At 40.9% G+C, this 23,486-nt stretch overlaps 1 protein-coding gene across 7 annotated transcripts; it reads left to right on the top strand.

The window, feature by feature from the left end:
* Positions 1-1,039: 1,039 nt before the first annotated feature.
* On the top strand, positions 1,040-23,441 carry acacb (acetyl-CoA carboxylase beta). 7 transcript variants are annotated; one of them, XM_042420519.1, is made up of 54 exons: positions 1,040-1,093; positions 2,958-3,531; positions 6,547-6,679; positions 6,776-6,914; positions 7,118-7,227; positions 7,333-7,414; positions 7,513-7,611; positions 7,785-7,894; positions 7,989-8,099; positions 8,215-8,424; positions 8,520-8,690; positions 8,801-8,962; positions 9,061-9,224; positions 9,539-9,689; positions 9,807-9,910; positions 9,994-10,075; positions 10,170-10,315; positions 10,413-10,563; positions 10,672-10,806; positions 11,152-11,298; positions 11,391-11,579; positions 11,745-11,845; positions 11,964-12,052; positions 12,166-12,290; positions 12,392-12,505; positions 12,727-12,840; positions 12,932-13,021; positions 13,105-13,223; positions 13,705-13,728; positions 14,378-14,518; positions 14,636-14,735; positions 14,821-14,928; positions 15,041-15,097; positions 15,441-15,482; positions 15,602-15,817; positions 15,986-16,141; positions 16,496-16,699; positions 16,896-17,051; positions 17,130-17,252; positions 17,335-17,604; positions 17,707-17,804; positions 17,935-18,055; positions 18,143-18,253; positions 18,969-19,112; positions 19,217-19,337; positions 19,445-19,541; positions 19,649-19,745; positions 19,832-19,967; positions 20,057-20,234; positions 20,375-20,487; positions 20,624-20,778; positions 20,913-21,083; positions 21,234-21,370; positions 22,196-23,441. In XM_042420519.1, exons 2-54 carry the CDS (start codon positions 2,978-2,980, stop codon positions 22,320-22,322), a joined length of 7,305 nt encoding a protein of 2,434 aa, XP_042276453.1. In that variant the 5' UTR covers positions 1,040-1,093; positions 2,958-2,977; the 3' UTR covers positions 22,323-23,441. The 7 variants fall into 7 exon arrangements, with proteins under 7 accessions (XP_042276453.1, XP_042276455.1, XP_042276452.1 ...); XM_042420521.1 differs by having other exon boundaries at positions 1,049-1,089; XM_042420518.1 differs by having other exon boundaries at positions 1,054-1,373.
* Positions 23,442-23,486: the final 45 nt, after the last annotated feature.

Here is a 23,486-nt window from a genome sequence, read left to right as displayed (position 1 = left end):
AATTATCCCTCAATAAATCCTTCAAATTAAAAAGGACAATATAAATACAATATTGCAATACAATATACACCACATGCATACAGAACAGCTTCGATGTGTCTTGGCATTGATTCTACCTCCAGTAGAGTTTCATAGACTTGTAGAATCAATGCTGTGTTCTGTTGGCACGTGGTGGCCCAACACCTTATTAAGACACTTTATGATGGCGTCTGTACATTTTCCGACATACAACAAATCATAATGTGCAACGTCATCTTTAAATGCAAGACCCTGAGCCTATCTGGCAGGCTGAGCTGATCATGGATGTATGAAGAGAATTGGATACAGGAATAGCGCCAGGCTTTGAAGCCAATTCTACATAGCAGCAAAACTGTATAACTACAACATCACATTATGCTATTGGGTCCAAAAAGACTTTTTCCCATAGACTTATCTTGTGAAAGACACGTCTGTAAATCAGCGGATACATTTTTTTGAGTGTCACAACCCCCACAAAATGACTTGTTTCACTGTCAGAATTTGATCCATTCAGTCCGATCACATTTCGAAAGTCTAGAAGAGCCACCCGATTGAATTGTTTTATCCCCATTCAAGTTAGCCAGAGGGCTAAACTAGAAGATAGCCGTCTCGGCTGGTGGAAGTCTCTAGTGAGCATGCTCCTGGGCGCATTGGGCCCATAGAGCATATGTAGTATGTTTTCAGGAAGTATTTTTTTTGGTTTCGTGCACCACTGAGCAACTTTCATAGAATGAATGGGCCCCCGCCCCCAACACTGCATCCAGTTCTTTTTGTACATCCATGGAGCTGATCTGGTACCTCCACAGGTTTTTATAATTCCTCTTTTTATTGCCCATTAAAATATCAAAAAATGAATTCATTTGTAATTTAGTCTATTTATTTATGGATGGATTTGTAAACCAAATTATTAATTCCTGTGTTTATTGCACAATTAGTTATTAATTAATGAAATGCTTTATTACTATTTCCGTTGACACTTGTGGTCCTCCATACATCGTTCACCCCCCTCTGCACATGTTTACTACCCGAGGAGGAGGCTACGGTCGCGGGGGGCTGTGAGAGACCGCACTGGTGGGTAGGTGGCTTTGACATTTGTAGCTGCTGTCATACAAAGAACTTAACAAAACCATAACACTATTTACAGCGGTGTGCTTCACTTTTTGCGGAGTTTTAGCCCTCGGTTGAGATAAATAGACAGTGAAGACTAGTCAAATTCAAAAATAACTACTGAGAAGTGTGAAGTTATGAAAAATAACGAGTGGTTTGGCTGTCAGCTAGTTAGCTCGCTAGCTAGCTGTGTATCGCAGCAACAATAACAACGGCTGGGCTGGGCTGCCAGTTGCTTTCTGTTACTGGTGAGTGAAAATCACACCTTTTTTTTTTACAGCTGAAAACCCCCTTTTCAAGCTCACTTTTACTAGTTGAAACACCCGAATCATCTCGCTGACACACATATATATATCACTCATGATGTTGAAAGGTAGGTTCATTTTCCTGTTGGTATTTCTGCCAGAATTGACTTGCCTTGTCACCCTGCTTTCATTTAACTTCTTAAAGTCACGTTTTTTTGTAAGAGAGAAAAGTACATCGTTTTGCTGATAAGCCACGTTCAGTCTGTGACATTTTATGTACATTTGCCAGTCGGTCGAGGTCAGTCATCACTCTTAAACTCCATTCATCCTCTGATATTTGATAGTGAAAGAGGCTAACTAACTTCAGTTTAGATTAGTGATTTACTGGAAGTAGTAATGAAAGAAAACTTTGAGTATGCTTTTTTTAAATGAGAAGTTGTAAAAGCTATTTTTTAAAAGAACTCTCTCTCAAATAAAGTGCTTAATTTGAAAAATTACATTTTAGTCCTTTTGTTTCTGTCATGCTACAAAGACAAAGTGGCTCCAGAGGACAAATGCCCCCCTGTGTCTATATTAAATGCCTCTTTCACATGGATTGCATATTGATATATCATCCACTTTAATTTGAGGCACCCATATGTGTTTCTTGGTGACTGCATATTGACCTATGCTTAATTTTTAGTTCTTTATTTTGGTGCTTTCAGATGTCGATGTTATTTGGATGTTTGTGCCCCCTCTTCACCCTTCATTCCCTCAGTGATGACCTTTACCCCATATAAACCACTCGGCTCTCATGCCAGCTGTTACAGACTGGCTGTTTACCTGACACTGCCTGGTAAATGTAGCCTGCCAGGCCCTGCTGGTATGGTAAACTACATAACCTTCTTATTGATTTATAAGAAGATTAATTTGACTGTGCAAATTTAAACTACTGCTAGAAATCAGATTTGAATTGATTTACTTAATAGAAAAGACATTCTACTTTTTTAGCTGTATAATTTAAATCTTTTGGGTTAAGCTAATACAAAAGTAAGATTCTCTATGTGTTTCCTGTCTGTGTTTTGAAGCTAAGCTTAAGAGCCTAACCCACATGTCTTATCTAAAATTACCCAGCATGCCTCTGTCCTGAGAGGGCTTGTGACCTCAGACCACCCCAAGAGAAATGTCTCCAGACTAGAATAGTACAAAGATAGCAATGCTACAAATCAGGTCTGACAGGCCAATAGTCATTTCTTAACATAAACATATAACATAAAAACACATGTTTGATAAGGATCCCTTAAATTTGGTTATTAAAGAAATGTGACTGGCTTATGATGTACTTAGTGGGACATTTTGCAGTTGAAAATTGAGCTCGCCTGTGCTCTCTGGTGGACAAATGGTGTCACTGTTTCTAAATTACCTTAAATATATCTTTGGCATTTCTGTACTACAAGGTTCTGCTTACAATACTCTGTTTTAATGCCACAAATATTTGGAGTGGAAAAAGATGTATGATGATGAGCCTGTCATCTCAAGTTCACCTTTGATGTGAAAATGTTACTGTCATCTCTTATATGAATTATGTCCACTTTGTTTTCATTGCAGTCTCAGGAGGATGTCTGTGAATGCTCCCGTTTGCAGTTCTGGGATTAATCCTATGGATTTTGTTGCTACTGTGGAGGATTAATACCAAGACAGTAGCGATGCCCGAGAAAGGAGAGGAATTTCCATCTGGCTGTGGTCCCTCTGCAACCCAGGAGGACATGTCTGCTGCACACTCCCCTCATCCAGGCGAACATTCCCTGTTAACAGTTCCTACTACCTCAACACACAATGAGGATAACAGTCTTCAGGTCAACAGTGCCTCTGTGGGTCTGGAAGTGAACATGGCTGACACTGAGGTTCAGCAGGCCTCCTCTGAGGTAAATTCAGAGCAGACACCGTCGCCGCCGATCACCCAGAAACCTTCCAAACCCAAGGTGCCAATGCTCAGCTCAGGGCCCGAGGCGAGGGAACGTCTCAAGTTCATTCTTGGAGCGTCAGAGGATAATTCTTCAGACGAGGAACCTGTGGTAACCAAACTTCCAAGTGGTGCATCCCCGCCACCGACCTCCACTCCAAAATCATCTCCTCTGCAGGTGTCCTCTGAAGTGCCACAGCCCAGCTCCTCAGGCATTAGGTAAGATTTTATTTATTTTATTAAAGTCACTTTAGTGTCCAGGGTCCGCTTTGTTGCAGTTTACATCAGTCCATCATGTGACTACACATAAGTGAAAAGCTTTGTCTGGAAGTTGTAATTCTGCATGTCACTTAAGCATGGAGACATCTCACTCATGCCAATTATTAGTCTTGAGGTACATAAAAAGTGTGTCTTTATTTAAGTTAGTCAGAAGATGTTTTTCCTCAAAAATGCACTGTCAGATGAAGGTCAAACCTGGGCACACTGGTGACGTGCCTTTGTGCTCCGACCCTGTCTTCACAAGATATGTGTTATCACGTGACTGCATCGAGCTGACCTGCATTATTGTCACATGCCAAACACTCCGGCTCTATTATTGGAACAAGAGCGTGAGCTAGTGACTTTGAAAATTGTGGTGTGACTCTAGGTCACAGCGCAGTGAACTGAGAGGCAAAAAACCCTAAAAATCCTCGACAGATATTTTTTGTAATTTTATCTTTAGATTCACCAATAGTATATAATATGATAGATGGTCAGAGGAGCTGTTGAGTGCACACAGCTACGAGTTCATCTTGACAAACTTAGTTGGACTGACTTATCCAAATGCATTAAGCTATGTGTGCTAGTAGGCTTTGTAGAAGTCATCATGAAGGGGAAAAAGGTAAGAAATTTTCCTCTCCTAAATCTCAACTTTCGAAGCATGTCTTTGTAGTTAAGGGGAATAGTTTTGCAGCAGAATGAGATTTTATATTTAGGGAAAATATTTTATGGAAAATAGATGTTTGTTTTGTTTTTGTGTGCGTGTGTCAAATTGTACATGAAGGTTGCAGCCTTTTCCTGCCCAACAATTTTGGCTTCACATTTTTCCTGGACAGTAGTTTGCTTTCTTTAGCGGACGTAGCAGAATGAGCACTCTTGTCCTGCTGTCTGCTTTGCTTCTGGCTGCGCTTTATATACTTGCAAGGAGCAGCCTGTGATCTGTCACAGGGGATCTGTGGATGGAGGATATTTTGCTGCACATGTGGGAGGAGTGAGGGGAGGCAGCACCTGAGAGGAAGCACTTTGTAGAGGTCTCTTTGTTTTGGTCTTAGATTTTAAAATATGTTCTTACCACTGAGGCACGTAAGATAATAAAGCGCGCTATATAATGGAGGGAAATGGCTGTCAAAGTGTCAACTGGTTCCCATATCTCCGAAGGTTAGTCCCATTAAGAAGTGGTTTCCGCTCGGTGTAATTTGAGACTGTGGCTGGAGTGTTTGTTTTGTGCACATGATTTATGTTAGAACAGTAGAAATAATGAAATTGTGCGTTACTTTGTACAAAACATGAACAGATATTGTAGTAACATCTGCCGACATGTTTGTGAACAGAAAGAATCGCTCATGTGGTCGTAGTTATGTAACTGTGCAGAGCTTGTCTTGGCACATGTGAGTTTGAGGAAATAAAAAAAACACACTCAATTTGTACTCTTTAGAGAAGGGAAGTGTTAAACAAACCAGAAGAACTTTGTGGTCTGGCGTCAACATATAGCAGTACAGTAATAAGCTAGTATGTTTTAGCAAAGGTTATACTCCTCCTGTCTCAAATTCATGTTTATGAATAGATACTCATTGTTTAGTCTATGAACTAAGTGTCTAGTTAAAGTAAACGCTGTGCGGACATGCCTCATTTTTTGGAAAAAGATTATAAAGTGCTTCACACTGAGCTGCAAAAAGGTTTTGATAAACTAGTTCAACAGCTGAGTGCACTCGATAGTTCTTGAGTGAAGTTTACAGTACAGCAGTATGTCTAAAGTCCATATCAGCTCAGAATTGCACTTCAGCTTCACTGATGCAACACGTGTGTTTCTCAGTGATATCTTAACTCGGACCAGAATTTCTACAAAAGTTCAAGTGGTTGGTGGTGCAAAGAGACTGAACAAGGCACGAGCCGGCAGATAATTATGGTACGTAAAATGGTCTTAAGTTACTGTAGTATTTACTTGAATAGTGTATTACCATACATGGAAAAACAGCTTTGCCTCTGTTGTCTTAATGTGAGCAGTGTTGTAAATGTGTCTTACTCTGTGTGTTGTAATGCTGGTCTGTAATCTGTAATCAAATAGTGAACCAGATGAGACGATCCACAACTTAATGGCATTAAAATGGATCTTGTGATTCTGATACCAATCATATTTTGTAGATCTCTATCAATAATCACATAAGAGCAAAGTCATAACTTCTTGGATATTAGTGTCTGTTAAAATATGTTTTGCACTTGAAAGTCGATTAAGTTCTTTAGAAAAACATGAAGGCTGTAGATTTTTTCCAACTAATGTCACATTGCTCAAAAACTCTCAAATTAAAGCTGATTGTCTGTCTGGATTTCACAATAATTATCATCAGTAATCAGACATTTTATGACCAAAGTGATACATTTCATGAGCTTTCTTTCTGCACTCATTTGAATTGGTGTGTTTAAGGACAGCCCAGTTGCTGGAGTATTTTAAATACTTTTATCACTCTCCTGTTTGGAGCAGTCCTTGGCTGAAGGTACAGTATGTATGAAAGCATCATGATTACACCATTTAACTTTTATTAGCTCTCTTGTTGTGAACATCCTATAAAAAGAGACACAGGGTGATAACTTTGGCCTGTATTTTGAAACAAATTGAGTTTCCTGTGATTGTGTTGTTTGGTGGTTTTCTGTGAGGAACAGTGGTTAAGGGTCATTTTGAAGATAAAGTCAGACATAAATGGGCTGGTCCACAGAGGCAGACTGAACTTTGACTTTGATTTTTGATTTTTCAGAGCTGTTGTTCTCTTGTTGTTTACCACCATGGTCGTAGAGGAGAACTGTAGCCTGTTTCTGTTTTCACCCGCTCGGGTCTGACATTATGGAGGATGATATGCAGACTCCAGTTTCCTGGATGATTTAATATTTATTGCAGCTAATATACAGCACAAACTACACCCAGGTTATTACATTTAGCAGCGTTACTGGGGAAGACAAATAACCATGAGCTTTCCACTCCAGGCCTAGCATGTCTGGTCTTCACTTGGTGAAAAAAGGACGGGAACACAGAAAGATGGATCTACAGAGGGACTTCACTGTGGCCTCTCCTGCCGAGTTTGTCACCCGCTTTGGTGGCAACCGCGTCATCGAAAAGGTAGGAACAAAACTCCATCCTGTATTTTGATTGATTCATTTCCCAATTTCTGTTTTTCTTGAGGTTACTCAAGTGGCGTCTATTTCTGTTTTACAGGTGCTGATAGCTAACAATGGTATAGCTGCAGTCAAATGTATGCGCTCTATCCGTCGCTGGTCGTATGAAATGTTTCGCAATGAGAGGACCATCCGCTTTGTGGTCATGGTAACCCCTGAAGACTTGAAAGCTAATGCAGGTCATTGTGAACTTGATACATATCTTTTTTTTATTACCCAGCAGTTATTACCCAGCACTGTTTTGGGTGAGGGTAAAACACTAGAAACTGTGTCTTAACTGTGAGTCAGCTGTTTGACTGTGCTGCCATAGAAAGTGATGCCCTGAAAGCCTCCACTGGATAAATTATTGACTATTATGTGTTGTTCTTTTCTTCTCCCACAGAATACATCAAAATGGCAGATCATTACGTGCCTGTTCCCGGTGGGCCCAATAATAACAACTACGCCAATGTAGAGCTGATAGTGGACATTGCCAAAAGAATCCCTGTGCAGGTAAATGTCAGCATGTATCCACATATCCGTCTTCTTTTACCTTGTCTACTCAGTAATAAAAACTATGAGAAATTATTATATGTCTGTGTGTATCACTATTAACAGGCTGTATGGGCCGGTTGGGGCCATGCTTCAGAAAATCCCAAACTGCCTGAGCTCCTGAACAAAGCAGACATTTCATTCTTAGGTACAACCCAGTTTGAAACCACAGAATCTTCACATTATTTTGGTTTGGTTCCTTCTATCTGTGTTAGATGTTTTTGTTAAATGACAATCTTATCTTAGGACCGTCCAGTAAGGCTATGTGGGCCCTAGGGGATAAGGTGGCTTCATCCATTGTGGCTCAGAGTGCTGACATTCCCACACTACCATGGAGCGGATCAGGTGATGCCCTTGTTCCCACTGTCTCAGTTTACATATATGTAGTACACGCTGTGCTGCAGATACTGACTAAAGATTCCCTCATGTGGTTTATTTTTAAATTTATATTTGTGCACCTGTACAGAGAAAAGACTAAACTTTTCAGTATTCTTCCCTTGCCTGTCATTGTGCTTCAGGTCTGAGAGTGGACTGGGCAGAGGAGGACCAAAGACGGGGCAATGTAATAAGTGTTCCTCCAGAGGTCTACAGACAAGGCTGTGTTCTTGATGTAGATGATGGCTTGGCGGTGAGCATTTTTAGCAAAGTCGTCAGGTAGTTTCTTTTTCCATGTGAGTCCTTTAAGTAAACCAAGTTCAATTTCATGTGTCTCCTCCTGGCAGGGAGCTGAGAGAATTGGTTATCCAGTTGTTATCAAGGCCTCCGAGGGTGGAGGTGGAAAAGGTATCAGGAAAGTAGAAAGCGCTGACGATTTTCCAAGCTTCTTTCGACAGGTTTGTGTAATTACATTTTACAACCTAACGCATGTCTTCAATTGTGTGTACTTCAGCCCCAACCTTCAACAGCTGAATTTGATGTCATTGCAACAAATGTGTATGTTGAGCGCAGGTTCAGACAGAGGTACCCGGCTCGCCCATCTTTATCATGCAGCTGGCACAGCATGCAAGGCACCTTGAGGTACAGATACTGGCTGATGGGTACGGAAATGCCATCTCTCTGTTTGGGCGAGATTGCTCCATCCAAAGAAGGCACCAGAAGATCATAGAGGAGGCTCCGGCCACCATAGCTGCTCCCTCAACATTCGAGCAAATGGAACGGGTCAGTTATTTTACTGCATGTATTCATTTGCTTACACTAATCAGCTCTCTTGCTTTGTTTGAGACTTCACGTTTTGTCTCCTCTTCCTGGCTCAGTATGCTGTGCGACTGGCCAAGATGGTGGGCTATGTGAGTGCAGGAACTGTGGAATACCTTTTCTCTGAAGATGGAAGTTTCCATTTCCTGGAGCTGAATCCTCGCCTGCAGGTGGAACATCCCTGTACTGAGATGATCGGAGATGTAAATCTGCCTGCCGCCCAGCTTCAGGTAAAGCTCTCATTGGACTTTCAGAAGAATTATTACACCACAGAAAAGATTTGATTCCTCATGCATCTGAGGCTTTAACTACAAATCATGTCATATTTCATCTTCGGTAGATTGCGATGGGAATCCCCCTTCACAGAATTAAGGACATCCGCTTGCTTTATGGAGAAACTCCATGGGGCGACACCATCGTTAACTTTGAGAATCCAGAATGCATACCAAGTCCAAGAGGGCATGTCATAGCTGCTCGAATCACCAGTGAGAACCCTGATGAGGTAGAGCTCAATCTCATCAACACTGAAGACACACCTCTTTATTTCTAATAGATATTAAAGTTGCACCACTAACCTGTCCTCTTTGTGCTCCTTTAAAGGGGTTCAAACCCAGTTCTGGCACCGTGCAGGAGCTGAACTTCCGCAGCAGTAAAAACGTCTGGGGTTACTTTAGTGTTGGAGCGACTGGCGGCCTGCATGAATTCGCAGATTCACAGTTCGGACACTGTTTCTCTTGGGGCGAGAACCGTGAAGAAGCCATTTCGTAAGTCACTCTCGCTCTCCCTCTTCTTTTTTTGTGCTCTGTCAGGATATTTTATCTTTAGCAGTTTAAGTGTTGTCTATGAGGCAACAGCCAGTAATGCAATATCTGCCTTGTAACTGCCTGTGATGTAATGAAATAAAGTGGGAAATGCAATAACCTGCCAATAATATAGTAAAATCTTATTACCAATGCATTTATTTTATAGCAAAGTGTAGGCTCGATTCTATAATAATGTGAAGCAGTTATAACATAAAAAAATCAATATCTCACAGGCTGTTAAGTTCATCTTGTGTCATAATTGCCATTTGCTTCAGGAACATGGTGGTGGCTATGAAGGAGCTGTCCATCAGAGGTGACTTCAGGACTACGGTTGAATACCTCATTAAGTTACTAGAGACAGAAAGCTTTCGAAACAATGACATCGACACCGGCTGGCTGGATCATCTCATTGCAGAGAAAGTGCAGGTAAGAGACTGGAAACCTTATGTAATGATTTATGTCATAAATCATTACACAGTTGAACACACAGTCACTGAATATGTGAATGTTGTTGTTTAATGAAGCCACATCCTCCTTCTGCAGGCGGAGAGACCAGATACCATGCTGGGTATTGTTTGTGGCGCCTTGCATGTTGCTGATGCAGGCTTTAGAAAGAGCATGTCTGACTTCCTACATTCACTGGAAAGGTCAGTTCACACTCTCCCTTCGAATTAATACCTCACCACAGTCGTTACTGTATGATCATGTTCTCTTGTTTATGCATCTATAGAGGCCAGGTACTGCCTGCAGCCAGCCTCCTCAACTCTGTCAGTGTGGACCTTATATATGAAGGAGTCAAATTCTGTCTCAAGGTATCTGTTTCCTTCCTCTTACACATTCCTTGTTTGACTTAACCTCTTACCTTTTTCATTCTGATCAATAAATAATCACCATTGCTACTTGCAGGTGGCTCGCCAGTCCCCAACAACTTATGTCATCATGATGAACGGTTCCCACATTGAAATAGATGTCCACAGGCTGAGTGATGGTGGCCTCCTGCTCTCCTACGATGGCTGCAGCCACACCACCTACATGAAGGAGGAAGTGGACAGGCGAGAGCTTTACTGTGTAGTATCTGGATGAATTGAATTGAATTGAATTGTTTATATGTTTTGCTAATTTTCCTTCTGAATTACTTTATTCCCACAGCTACCGCATCACTGTTGGCAACAAGACTTGTGTATTTGATAAGGAGAATGATCCCACGGTGCTGAGATCGCCCTCTGCTGGTAAACTCCTGCAGTATGTTGCTGAGGATGGTGGTCATATTTGTGCTGGAGAGACTTACGCAGAGATTGAGGTGAATTTGATGGATTTTGCTTGTGTGTGTGTTTGTTTTTGTTTTTTTTGAGGCATGCTGTGTGTTACCATATTTTTTATCGAGTTTCTGTTTCTGCTGTGGATTCAGGTGATGAAGATGGTGATGACTCTGACTGTGCAGCAGTCTGGTTGCATCCACTTTGTCAAGAGACCTGGGGCAGTTCTGGAGCCTGGCTGTGTGGTGGCACATATCGACCTGGACGACCCTAGCAGTATAAATCGGGCAAGTTGATCCAAATCACAATATACAGTGCATAAATCATTTGCATTAATCATTTGATTGTGTTGTAATTTATACTACATTTGAGCAATGTTCAGTTGTTTGCTAATAAGTGTCAAATTAGGCATTTTGGCACATTTTGGCCTGGGTTTGTCCAAATTTACTCATATTAAAAAAATTACATTGCAGGTATTTACTGTTATTTGGCCAAGCCCAGTGGAAGCTCTGATGGCAAAGCAAAAAAAATCTTTTTAATGTCCCTCTTATAACTATTTTTATTGTACTATTCATTGCAGAAAATAATGGAAACTGTTCTTCCCCACTTTGGTCCCCTCCCTCTTGTCATAGGTGGAGCTCAACACGGCCACATTGCCACCCCAGCAACCGCTGCCCATCACTGGGGAAAAGCTCCATCAGGTGTTCCATCAGGTCCTGGAAAACTTGGTTAAAGTTATGGATGGTTATTGTCTTGAAGAGCCCTTCTTCAGCAGCAAGGTACATCGTATGCCTTCTGCCGCTACAGATTCTTGAATGGTATCAGTCATTTATATTGATTATACTCTATGTTTGTATTTTCTTCTCTGCAGCTGAAACAGTGGGTAGCTACCCTGATGAAGACATTGCGTGACCCTTCACTGCCGCTGCTGGAACTGCAGGAGATCATGACCAGTGTGGCGGGTCGTATTCCACCTGCTGTTGAGAAAGATATCCGTAAAGTCATGGCCCAGTACGCGAGCAACATCACCTCTGTCCTCTGTCAGTTCCCGAGCCAAAGGGTGAGAACATAACAACAAACTAGAGAAAGTTCTCTAAATATGAATAACCACATTTGTCTGTGTAGAAACAGTTGGAATGACACAGTATATACAGTGTACTGCATATTTCACGGTTTAACAGTGCACCGTCCTGTATATAATGATATTTTATTTCATTTATTCCAGATTGCAAATATTCTCGACAGCCATGCAGCAACTCTACAGAGGAAGGCTGACCGAGAAGTGTTCTTTATCAACACTCAGAGTATTGTTCAGCTGGTACAGAGGTTAGCTTTTTGTTTTTTCGTAATTGTCAGATGCACATGTTTCTGCAGTAATACATCATATATTTCAATGATAGAAGTATTGCATTGATTGACACATGTTGGAATATATCTGGTCCAGGTACAGGAGTGGCATACGTGGTTACATGAAGTCTGTGGTTCTGGATTTGTTGAAGCGATATCTGCAAGTAGAGATGCAGTTTCAGCAAGGTGACCTTAAAACACTACACTAAAATTTAAATGAAACTCTACTTTTTTAAAAATCTTAACTGTGTTTTTTTTTGTCATTACTAAGATAATTTCACTCTCGTTCTCACAAACAGCTCACTATGACAAGTGTGTTATCAACCTGAGAGAGCAGTACAAACCTGACATGAGTCCTGTGCTGGAGTACATCTTCTCTCATGCACAGGTCTCCAAGAAGAACGTCCTGGTCACAATGCTCATAGTAAGGCTTTCATCAAATTTAACACTGACATGCATGCATTAATCATTCTTCCTACATGAACAGAACTTGACGTAGCGTGCTGTGTCTTTGACTTTGTGTAGGATCAACTGTGTGGAAGAGATCCCACCCTAGCAGATGAGCTGATGGCAATTCTCAATGAGCTCACACAGCTCAGCAGGATGGAGAACTCAAAGGTCGCCTTAAGAGCCAGACAGGTAAGACCGTAGACTGTCTGTGTCTCAGTTTAACACTCTGTTGTCTGTTTTGAATATATAATTTAAGCACAGTAATCTACCAAAAAGGGAATCTTAAGTGACATTTTTTAATGATGTTTTTCACAATATTGTATTACATTAGTTACGCACCCTTTTTGAGCAGTCAGATTATTCCAGCTTAATTGACTTCATACTGTATAAGACTTGTGGATGTGTCATAGGTGTTGATTGCCTCCCATTTACCGTCATATGAACTGAGGCACAACCAGGTGGAGTCCATCTTCCTGTCGGCCATTGACATGTATGGACATCAGTTTTGCCCGGAGAACTTGAAGGTGAGTGTTGTACAGAGAATTTATCATCACAACTATCAGTTTTCCCCAACTCGAATATAAAATGATTAACATTTGCTTTCATTTCCCACAGAAACTCATCCTCTCTGAAACCTCCATTTTTGACGTCTTGCCCAATTTCTTCTATCACTCCAATCAAGTTGTATGCATGGCTGCTCTGGAGGTATGGATAGTGAATACACACCAAGATATTTCCTTATTTTTACTTCTCATTCAGACATCAAGACTTTCTCTGTTTACTCACAGGTGTACGTGCGCAGAGCTTATATCGCCTATGAGCTAAATAGCATCCAGCATCACCAGCTGCAGGGTGGAACGTGTGCTGTAGATTTCCAGTTTATGCTGCCGTCATCACACCCAAACAGGTAACATGTTGCCTCCACTAAACTGCGCTGCAAGGAGCCAGAGATGAATGACACACTAATTATTCCTTTTACAGGTGAATCACCACCACCAAAATTAGACACATATTACCTCAACTCTGCTTTCTCTTGAGACATTTTACTGATGTCATTAAACCAAATAAACCGACATTCCATAGGAAAGTACATGAAGAAAGTGTCTTGAAGAAGTCCAGGCCTTAAAAACAATCTTTAAGTGTCTGTCAGCCCCTAACATAAATCATAGTTACCCTTTGTATAGTGGTACAGGCTGAGAGTGGCCTATAAATTGTGGCTGTAACTGCTTATAGCTAACTTTGAATGCAAAATGATTTTACCAACTGGACATTAATGTGAATGTGCGTAACATCTTGTAAAGTGCTTTAATCTAATCATAATGCCTAGAGGTAGAGGTGAAGTTTGATCATCCACTGCTAATATTCACCTGTCAATCATCTTATTTCAGAGGGAGCAGCCCTACTCTGAACAGGTAGAGTAAAGCTCCTCCCAGCCAGCTACACCTGATGGTGTGTATGTCTCACGGCAATGCATGCTGAATGCACTGTGTTGCTTTTTTTCCATCCGTCCTCTGAAACCAGAAACACTTGCTTACGGACTCCTCTAACAAGTCCTTCCTAATTCACTTTTTAGCTGAGCTTATGTGCATATGAGCATATGTTTTTGGGTTTTTTTTTTTTGCTTCTGTAAAGCAATAAGGAGCTTTTTGAGAGGTTCATCTTTTATTCACTTCATGTTCCTCTAAAAAATCTCAAGCCTGAAATTTTATTGATTGCTACTGAATGGGGAGCCTGTATTCCCCAGCACCAGATTTTGATCCCTGATTTGCAACTATCAATCAAACATAGTGAGAACTGTTCTTGATAACAACAATTCATAATTCTTTCCAATAAAAAACATTAAGTGTACCTATCAACTGTATGTAATTCTAATTGGATATGAGGGTGGTAATTCCTGGTTGTTTTTTGATGAATATGTAAAAACAACCAAACTTGCTTTAATTGCTCTCTGTACAAATACTTGTTTTCTTGGCTGTTCTTTTTTTTGCCAAAGCAAACTTCTCTATAGTGATCATTCAGTGGTCCTGTCTGTTCATCACTGTCCATGTATGTTTCTCTCAGGGTTCCTGTCCCAGTGAATGGATCAAGCCAGTTTAAGATGAGGCGGCAGAGCAGTGATCTCTTCCTCGAGGGAGCCCTGTCTCCACCTTGTCAGCGCATGGGCGCCATGGTGGCTTTCCAGTGTTTTGATGACTTCAAAAGGTCAATTTGATCAATTTATCATTTTCTGTTCTTTCCTAATCATTTATAACAAAGACATTGTAGATCAAATTAAGAATATGTTATTGAATGCTGATATTGTGTTTGTTTCTTTTGCAGGAAATTTGATGAAGTTCTCTGCAGCTTTGCAGAACCACTCCTGGAGAGTTCATCCTTCTCAGAGTCCTGTTCCAGTCTCTACGACGAGGAGAACTTCAAGGTGAGCGCTGTGGGTGTGTAAAGGTCACTGATTTTTTTTATTCCTGTGTCTCTGCATACACCAATTTCTCTTCTGTTCACTACAGAATACAAAGGAGAACCCAATCCACATCATTAATGTTTCCATAAAAACGGCAGACACAGAAGATGATGATGCCTTAGTCACAGCCTTCGCTGCCTTCGCCCAGTCAAAGGTCAGCTTCCTCATCTGAAAAAAAAGACTATAATGATAATTGATTCTCATGAATGTGAGGAATTGTCTCTGTTTTTTGTTATTGAATTGAAAATTGTGTATTTTTTCTATAGAAAGCAGTCCTCTTTGAGTATGGGATCAGGAGAATCACATTTTTGGTTGCACAGAAGGTAAGTCTGCAACAATCTCAGCAAGTACATTATTTTCATTAGGCCTACTATTGTCATTTACATATATTACTATATATTATTTTGTGAAGTACTGGATAAGGCTATAAATGACTAACCCTAACAGTTCAACAGTACATCATAGATCTAAATGTGAAAACACATACACTTAGTTTGTACTTGGTGCTGATTACTGAGCCATTAATAAATGGAGTAAGTGAATACATTTCAATTTCTTTCATTTGTTTTTTCTATATATGGTGCTGCTTCTATTGCATAATTCTAATAGCTTTCATGTGGATTTAAAGTAAACTATCTGATTATTTATTTTTTGATATTTCGACAGAGAGAATTTCCCAAGTTCTTCACTTTCAGAGCAAGAGATGGGGTAAGTTTTTCTCAATGGAGCAAGATATTGTAATTGTTAATCCAAAAACAGTCAGTCAACTGACATGCTGCTATCTGAGAAGAAGGAGATGAATCACTCTTATCTGTGATTCTCCACAGTTCCAAGAAGATCGTATCTATCGTAATCTGGAGCCAGCTTTAGCATTTCAGCTGGAGCTCAACCGCATGAGGAACTTTGACCTGCAAGCCGTTCCCTGTGCCAACCACAAGATGCACCTCTACCGGGGTGCTGCTCGTGTTCAGGAGGGGGCTGAAGTTACGGATTACAGATTCTTCATTCGAGCTATTATCCGCCACTCAGATCTCATTACAAAGGCAAGAGGGAATATTTGAAATTTGATTCATTATTTTTTTTCAAAACAAAACAAGTGAAGTATTTTTCTAAGATGTAAGGCTTATGTGTAGCTTTAGTAAAAAATATTATGTTGTGCTGTTAGATTGAGATTTTTGCTGAAACATGTGATTCTCTTTATATGCAACCAGGAAGCGTCCTTTGAATACCTTCAAAATGAAGGAGAACGTCTTCTGCTGGAGGCCATGGATGAGCTGGAGGTGGCCTTCAGTAACACCAATGTCCGCACAGACTGCAATCACATCTTCCTCAACTTCGTCCCCACTGTCATTATGGACCCCTCTAAAGTCAGTGTGCCGCACATCTCTGCTGACATACTGCTGTATTGCAAGTATTATTATCCACTGTTGCATACAGTTTTCAGAATTCATATAATTTCTGTCTGCAGAAATTACAATTTTCTGTAATGTTTAGACTTCATTTTTCATTTTTCTCAGGTGCATATTTTGGGTGTGATTCTGATATTTAATTAGATATTAACCCACTAATATATTGTTATGATTTCAACTTGTACAGTCCATATTCACTGACCTAACTGTATATACTGACTTCTGTACAGACTTAAGAATTCTGAAGACTTCAAACCTCTGATTATCCGATTTAGTTCTCTAAAATCCTTGTCCTCTTCTCGGTGCCCTCAGATAGAGGAGTCTGTCCGCTCCATGGTGATGCGCTACGGGAGCCGTCTTTGGAAGCTGCGGGTCCTACAGGCTGAGCTGAAGATCAACATCCGTCTTACTCCTACTGGGAATGCCATCCCTATCCGCCTTTTTCTCACTAATGAGTCTGGCTATTACTTGGACATCAGCCTGTATAAGGAGGTCACCGATCTAAGTTCTGGGCAGGTGAGGAGAATTGACCGTGATAGCCTCATGCAAACATGTTGTGAAATGCAGACCAATAGATTTGATACATTTCAGTTGCAGGGGATGTGTTCTGTGTATTATTTTTTTTTACAGCTGCAGTTGTAATAATTTTACTTCTGAGCAAATAATTATCATGGGCATATGAATTAACAAAATTTCCTTGTCATCTATCCAGATCATGTTCCAGTCATATGGAGACAAACAGGGTCCTCTGCATGGCATGTTGATCAACACTCCTTATGTTACCAAAGACCTTCTGCAGGCCAAGCGCTTCCAAGCTCAATCTCAGGGCACCACTTATGTCTACGACTTCCCTGAGATGTTCAGACAGGTGCTGCTACCTCACTTGACTTATGTCTTTCTTTGATGCTCCTAAAGTGTCTCACTCATACTGAAAATCTTCCTGTAGGCACTGTTCAAGCTGTGGGGTCCAGGCGACAAATGCCCTAAAGACGTGCTGATGTGCACAGAGCTGGTTCTGGACCCACAAGGTCGACTGGTGCAGATGAACCGCCTGCCTGGAGACAATGATGTAGGATACTTTTTAGAAAGTTAATTCATGCTATCTTTCTCAGTGTGATAATGCTGATGCCACTTTAACTGCTCTTTATCAGGTGGGAATGGTTGCCTTCAAGATGAAGATGAAGACTCTGGAGTATCCAGAGGGTCGAGACATCATTGTCATCTGTAATGACATCACCCACATGATAGGTTCTTTTGGGCCTCAGGAGGATGAGCTGTTCCTCAAAGCATCTGAGCTGGCTCGAGCTGAGGGCATCCCCCGCATTTACATCGCTGCTAACAGTGGAGCACGCATTGGCCTCGCTGAAGAGATCAAACACATGTTCCAGGTGGCCTGGATCGACCCCTCTGACCCCTACAAGGTGAACTCTGAGGCCTGTTTGCATTTTACACTTGTAGAGTAAATGACCACATGAAAAGAACATATGTATGTGTGGTTTGACATTTCTCATATCACCCTGTAGGGTTTCAAGTACCTTTATCTGACGCCACAAGACTACACCCACATCAGCTCCACCAATGCTGTGCACTGTCACCATGTGGAAGAAGGTGGAGAGTCCAGGTACAGTAAATCATCTATGTATACTCATAAAATATAACAAAATCAGCCACATTTGACACACTTAACTTGTCTCTGTGGGGAAAAAGGTTATTTCTTTGTTGGTCTTTGACACTGTGCCCATATTTTACAGGTACATCATCACTGACATTATCGGGAAGGATGAAGGTCTTGGGGTTGAGAACTTGCGAGGTTCTGGTACCATTGCTGGAGAATCCTCTCAGGCCTATGAGGAGATTATTACAATTAGTATGGTAAGACTGAATACCTGATTTCCCTGAGCAGCAAGAGTCTATGAGATTCTCTTGGACCTTTATCTAAGCCACTTAATGCTCCTGCAGGTGACGTGCCGCGCTATTGGAATAGGAGCCTATCTGGTCCGTTTGGGTCAGAGAGTCATCCAGGTGGAGAACTCTCACATTATCCTGACTGGATCTGGTGCTCTTAACAAGGTGTGTTTGATCCATCTTACTGTTATCAAGGAATTTACAACATGCTATATTTCAGCCTTGGTTTGTTTGTGACCCTGATATTAATGATATTTTGGTGAAAAACTTGAAAATGTTGAAAAAAATGCATTTCGACAGGAAAGAATATCTAGGCAAAAAACTGATGAAAAACAAAGATAAATGTAATCATCTTCTTCAATATCCTGATTTTCTGCATTTATTTTCTTCCACAACACTGTGGGATTAATGATAATCTATTAAGCCCACATTAGGTGTTTAAGGTGTTACTTCTGTCTCAGGCAAGGAGTTGTTTCATAACTAGATAGTTCATCAAGATTATTGGATGCTAGAGAAGCAACTTAAAGGAAGGAAAAGTGGCAACAGCACCCTTGAGTCAGATTTAAACCTGATAATTTGTGGATTAAAGAGTTTAACACCAGGCTAAAAAGCAGTGTTTTACTGCCCTCTGTAATTGAAAGTTTCAAATCTGTTTCATCTCTGATCACATGATTGTGGCATCACTGCTGACTGTGGTTGGGTGTGATCAGGAGTGTGCTTTGTTGCACTTCTAGCCAGAGGGATTTCACAGGGTCCTACAGTGAAGAGAGAAGAAGTTAAACAACTGGTTGCAGCAAAAACAAGATTTTTTCAGGGTGTGTTAAGTAACTCTTAAAAAAAAGCCATTACTGTGACCCATAAAGTCTCTGTTTCTGTACAGGTTCTGGGCAGACAGGTCTACACTTCCAACAACCAGCTGGGAGGAGTCCAGGTCATGCACAATAATGGAGTCACACACTCCACTGTGTCAGATGACTTTGAGGGTGTCTTCACCATCCTCCAGTGGCTCTCCTACATGCCAAAGGTTCAGCTGAATGTTTGAAGTTATAGTGTGGCATCTAGATCTATATACAGTGTCTGAACCAATCCATCAGATCACTAACCAGAGTGGTTCTTCTCTCCTGACAGAACAAACACTCCCCTGTGCCCGTTTTAACGACTACAGATCCAGTAGACAGAGAGATAGAATTCACTCCTACAAAAGCACCATACGATCCTCGCTGGATGCTGGCTGGGAGACCCCACCCCAGTGAGTGGCATGAAAACGGAAAACTAAAACTGAAACTGTACTATTTATAATAATAATAATGTAATAAAGCCAGTTAATTTGCTTTTTGTCTGCATTTAAATTATCAGTGGTGAAAGGCGCCTGGCAGAGCGGATTCTTCGACCACGGCTCTTTCATGGAGATCATGGAGTCTTGGGCTCAGACAGTGGTAGTGGGCAGAGCACGGTAAATCTCTTTACACTCAATGTATGCAAAAATATTGTATATGTATGTTTGTTTATTATTAAATCCCACTACTTACACTGTTTTCTGACTCTGTTGAATGAATACAGATTAGGAGGAATCCCGCTTGGTGTCATTGCTGTGGAAACGCGTACAGTTGAGTTCACTGTCCCCGCAGATCCAGCCAACTTGGATTCAGAATCTAAAGTGAGTTAATCTGTCCATGTATCTATGATTTGAACATATTATATGAGTATCTCATCCTTGCCTGTGTTGATGTGTGTTTATTCCAGGTTATGCAGCAGGCCGGCCAGGTGTGGTTTCCAGATTCGGCCTTTAAAACAGCTCAGGCTATTTGTGACTTCAACCATGAACGTCTGCCTCTCATGGTGTTTGCCAACTGGAGGGGCTTCTCTGGAGGAATGAAGGGTATAGGATGAATACTTAACACTGAAGAGAGACTTCAAAAATTTGTTGAATTAAGTGATAATTTATTTGGTCTCCCATTCCTCTCCCAGATATGTATGACCAGATATTGAAGTTCGGGGCCTATATTGTGGACGCCCTGCATGGTTTCCGTCAGCCAGTGCTGGTGTACATCCCACCACACGCTGAGCTGAGAGGAGGGTCATGGGTGGTGATTGACCCCACTATCAACCCACTGTGTATGGAGCTGTATGCTGACAGGGAGAGCAGGTACATGAAGCAGCAATGTTTTTAACGGTTAATCAATGGTGTCTGATGTGACAGACAAGACAGATGTGTGTGTGTGTGTGTGTGTATGAATCAGTACTTTCTCTCTTTTCACTCCTCACTGTTTGACTTCCTGTAATCAGAGGTGGTGTGCTGGAGGCTGAGGGTACAGTGGAGATCAAATTCAGGAGGAAGGACCTGCTGAAGACCATGAAAAGACTGGATTCAGTCTATGCTGATCTGGTTGAACAGCTTGGTAAATGCTATTTCCTTTGAAGTCACACAACCAATCCTACTTTCTTATTTTCTTTTTCATTATAGTACTGTTTGGATGGTGGTAACCTCACTGGCAAGACATTTATATTCACTCAGAGCACTTATATTTTCATCAGCTTCCCCAGAGCTGTCTGACAAGCAGTGCAGAGAGCTGGAGTCAAAGCTCAAAGCAAGAGAGGAGTTCCTGTCACCCATCTACCACCAGGTGGCAGTGCAGTTCGTAGATCTCCATGACACTCCAGGCAGGATGCAGGAGAAGGGTGTCATCACTGTGAGTGTGGACTACATGAACACTGATCTTATGACAACATGGCAATATGTGTGACACGAGACACAGAAAGTAAGACTGAATTCAGTGGAGGTTAATGTTGTTATAATAACATATTTCACTGTGCCCTTTGACAGGATATTTTAGATTGGAAGAATGTTCGGACCTTCTTCTACTGGCGTCTGCGCCGCCTCCTGTTGGAGCAGGTGGTCAAGTGTGAGATTCTGCAGGCCAACAAGGACCTCAGTGACGGACACATGCAGTCTATGCTGCGACGCTGGTTTGTTGAAACAGAGGGAACTGTCAAGGTATGTGGCTGCAGCTTTTTTGCTGCAGATTTTATTTTTTTAAATCCCTGTACGTTTGCCCCAGTACCCCTGTACTAAAATGCTATTGCCTATTTGTTGTGTGTCTAATCAGTATTCACTGCCAGTTTCTGCTCATGTCTTCCTTTCCAGGCCTACCTCTGGGATAATAACCAAGCAGTAGTCGAGTGGCTTGAAAAGCATTTGTCGAAGGAGGATGGTGCTCGATCGGCCATCCGAGAGAACATCAAGTACCTGAAAAGGGAAAACACTTTGAAACATATCCGCAGGTATGCAGACACACTCACACAAACCATTAACAGTTACACATCACATATAAATGAATCTACAAAGCATGTAAATTGTAAAATGATGAGCTTATACATAACTGAGCTACACTTTAGACATAAGTGAATGATTTTCGGGTCCCCTCGGATATCCCACTCCACAAAGAGCACCAGCTAAAAAGTCAGAATCACTTGTTTAGTCATGTTTAGCTAAAATGGACTGTAGAATTCTAAATTTAAAGCTCTCCCTTAACATATACCTTCATCTTAAAGCGACTATGTAACTTTTAAAAACAGAAATAACAGATCTCCTTTTACAAATGAAAACTTGAAGTCACCAGCAAAAAAAAAAAAACGCATCCTTGCTCAATTCAGCACTGCTGTTACAGCCTTAATTGGTCTGGTATGATCAGTAGCTTATGGTGGCTACCATTACTGAATCAGTTCAGTGACTTTATGAGTTTTCTCTATTTGTTCTACTGTTACTACGTTTTAGCATTTACCATTAACCTTTCAATAGTTTGGCCACTTTTGGTGGTCACTGTTAAGAAAAGTTATTTAGTCTCACTTTGCGCCCCATATATTTACTCACCGAGATGCATTCTGGGCCTGACAAGGTAATTTAATATCGATAGAGTCATCATGGTGGTATGCAACCAAAAGTGAGTTTCTAATCTATCAGCAGACGGGCCACTAAAAGCAATAGTTTGTTCAGATGCAAGTAAAAACGACAGACAATTGACTTGTTAATTTTTACTATTACTACATTTTCACCATTAGCATGTTTAAAAGGTGCAGTTGTTTTATAATTTTCCTCCTGTGTCCTAGTCTGGTGCAGGCCAACCCTGACGTAGCCATGGACTGCATCATCCACATGAGCCAGAACATCACTCCGTCCCAAAGGGCCAAACTCTCTCATCTGCTTGCAACTATGGACAGCACCAGCAGCAGTTAAACTGAGGGCCTTTATCAGGTTATATTATTAAAGAGAACAAAATACTCTGTTCTAGTAGATGGCACTGGTAAAAAAAAAAAGAACTACATTAGTGTCAACAGGTGTAAAGCTTGTTCTACTTTAAGGATTATAGTCAGGGCAATTCTTTGCAATATCACAGACATGCACAAAATGACTTGTTCCTCAGTCATCGCAAAACCACTACAGTACTCTGTCTGTTGTAAACATTGCTGTTGAATGGCGTCTACGCATGGACGATATAATACTCTTGACTGACGGTTTGTCTTTTGTGAGTTAAGCTGCTCAGTTTTGGTTCACAAACTGTCACTGCAAAGCACATTTGACTTAGCTGTATTTATACATATGACAATGTTCACTTTGCCTTCTCAGTGCTCAGTGCAGCTTTTTGAGGTTATGCTTGAGTTATACAAGCTGCATGAAGTGAAGACTTCATATGAAAGTAGGTGCTGCTGGTCACATTTAGTTTAAGGTATACAAAAGACTACGTGTTATCTTTGAATGTAGCTCACATAAAAATGAGTATGGACAACTGATCAATTCTATGATCATTCTTCAAATAAAACAATAAGAAAACATTTCAAATTTCTGAGCCAGAAAATGAAATCCTACAATCAGTTAATCTATGTTTCATTACTGCATTGACTGAAATTCTGAATTTTTATCAGTACTGCAATGCAGAATGCAAATTAAGATGGAGATTTTTTTTCTAATAAGCAGTATTATGAGTGCAATTATGTTTGTCATTACACTGTTGACGTTGGACTCATGTCGTCCATCTTTTCATTGTCACTGTTTGTATGTGTTTATGCTGTAGGGTTGTGTGTGCTAAGCCAATGGCATGAATGATAGGAGATACTGTGACAATGCGTGTGATAGATCTGAATATCTATGATGTGTAGCAGTAATTCTTAAAACTCAGGTTTTGCAAAAGGTGGACATAAGTCACAAAAGTATTTCCCCTCATGTAGAGGCTTGATTAGCTTTACCTCTGATCCAAATACCAGAATTATCAGCCATATTTCATTTGAATGTGTATAAACTCTTTCCTGTGTCTTGTGTTCTACCAAGGGCTGTTTATTAATAAATGTGATTGATATATTTTTTGGCAAAAGAAACCTCTTTTATTTACCCATTTTATTTTTA

The sequence above is a fragment of the Thunnus maccoyii genome, chromosome 9 (genome assembly GCF_910596095.1).
Source record: "Thunnus maccoyii chromosome 9, fThuMac1.1, whole genome shotgun sequence".
NCBI lineage: Eukaryota > Metazoa > Chordata > Actinopteri > Scombriformes > Scombridae > Thunnus > Thunnus maccoyii.
This window is presented reverse-complemented; position numbering and strand designations above follow the sequence as displayed.

Bases quoted from the DNA above. Each gene is read 5' to 3' on its own strand.
- acacb (XM_042420519.1), top strand. From the start codon at position 2,978: ATGCTCCCGTTTGCAGTTCTGGGATTAATCCTATGGATTTTGTTGCTA. The intron at 8,425-8,519 runs GTCAGTTATTTT...TTCCTGGCTCAG, and splicing joins CATTCGAGCAAATGGAACGG to TATGCTGTGCGACTGGCCAA. The intron at 18,056-18,142 runs GTAAGACTGAAT...ATGCTCCTGCAG, and splicing joins AGATTATTACAATTAGTATG to GTGACGTGCCGCGCTATTGG.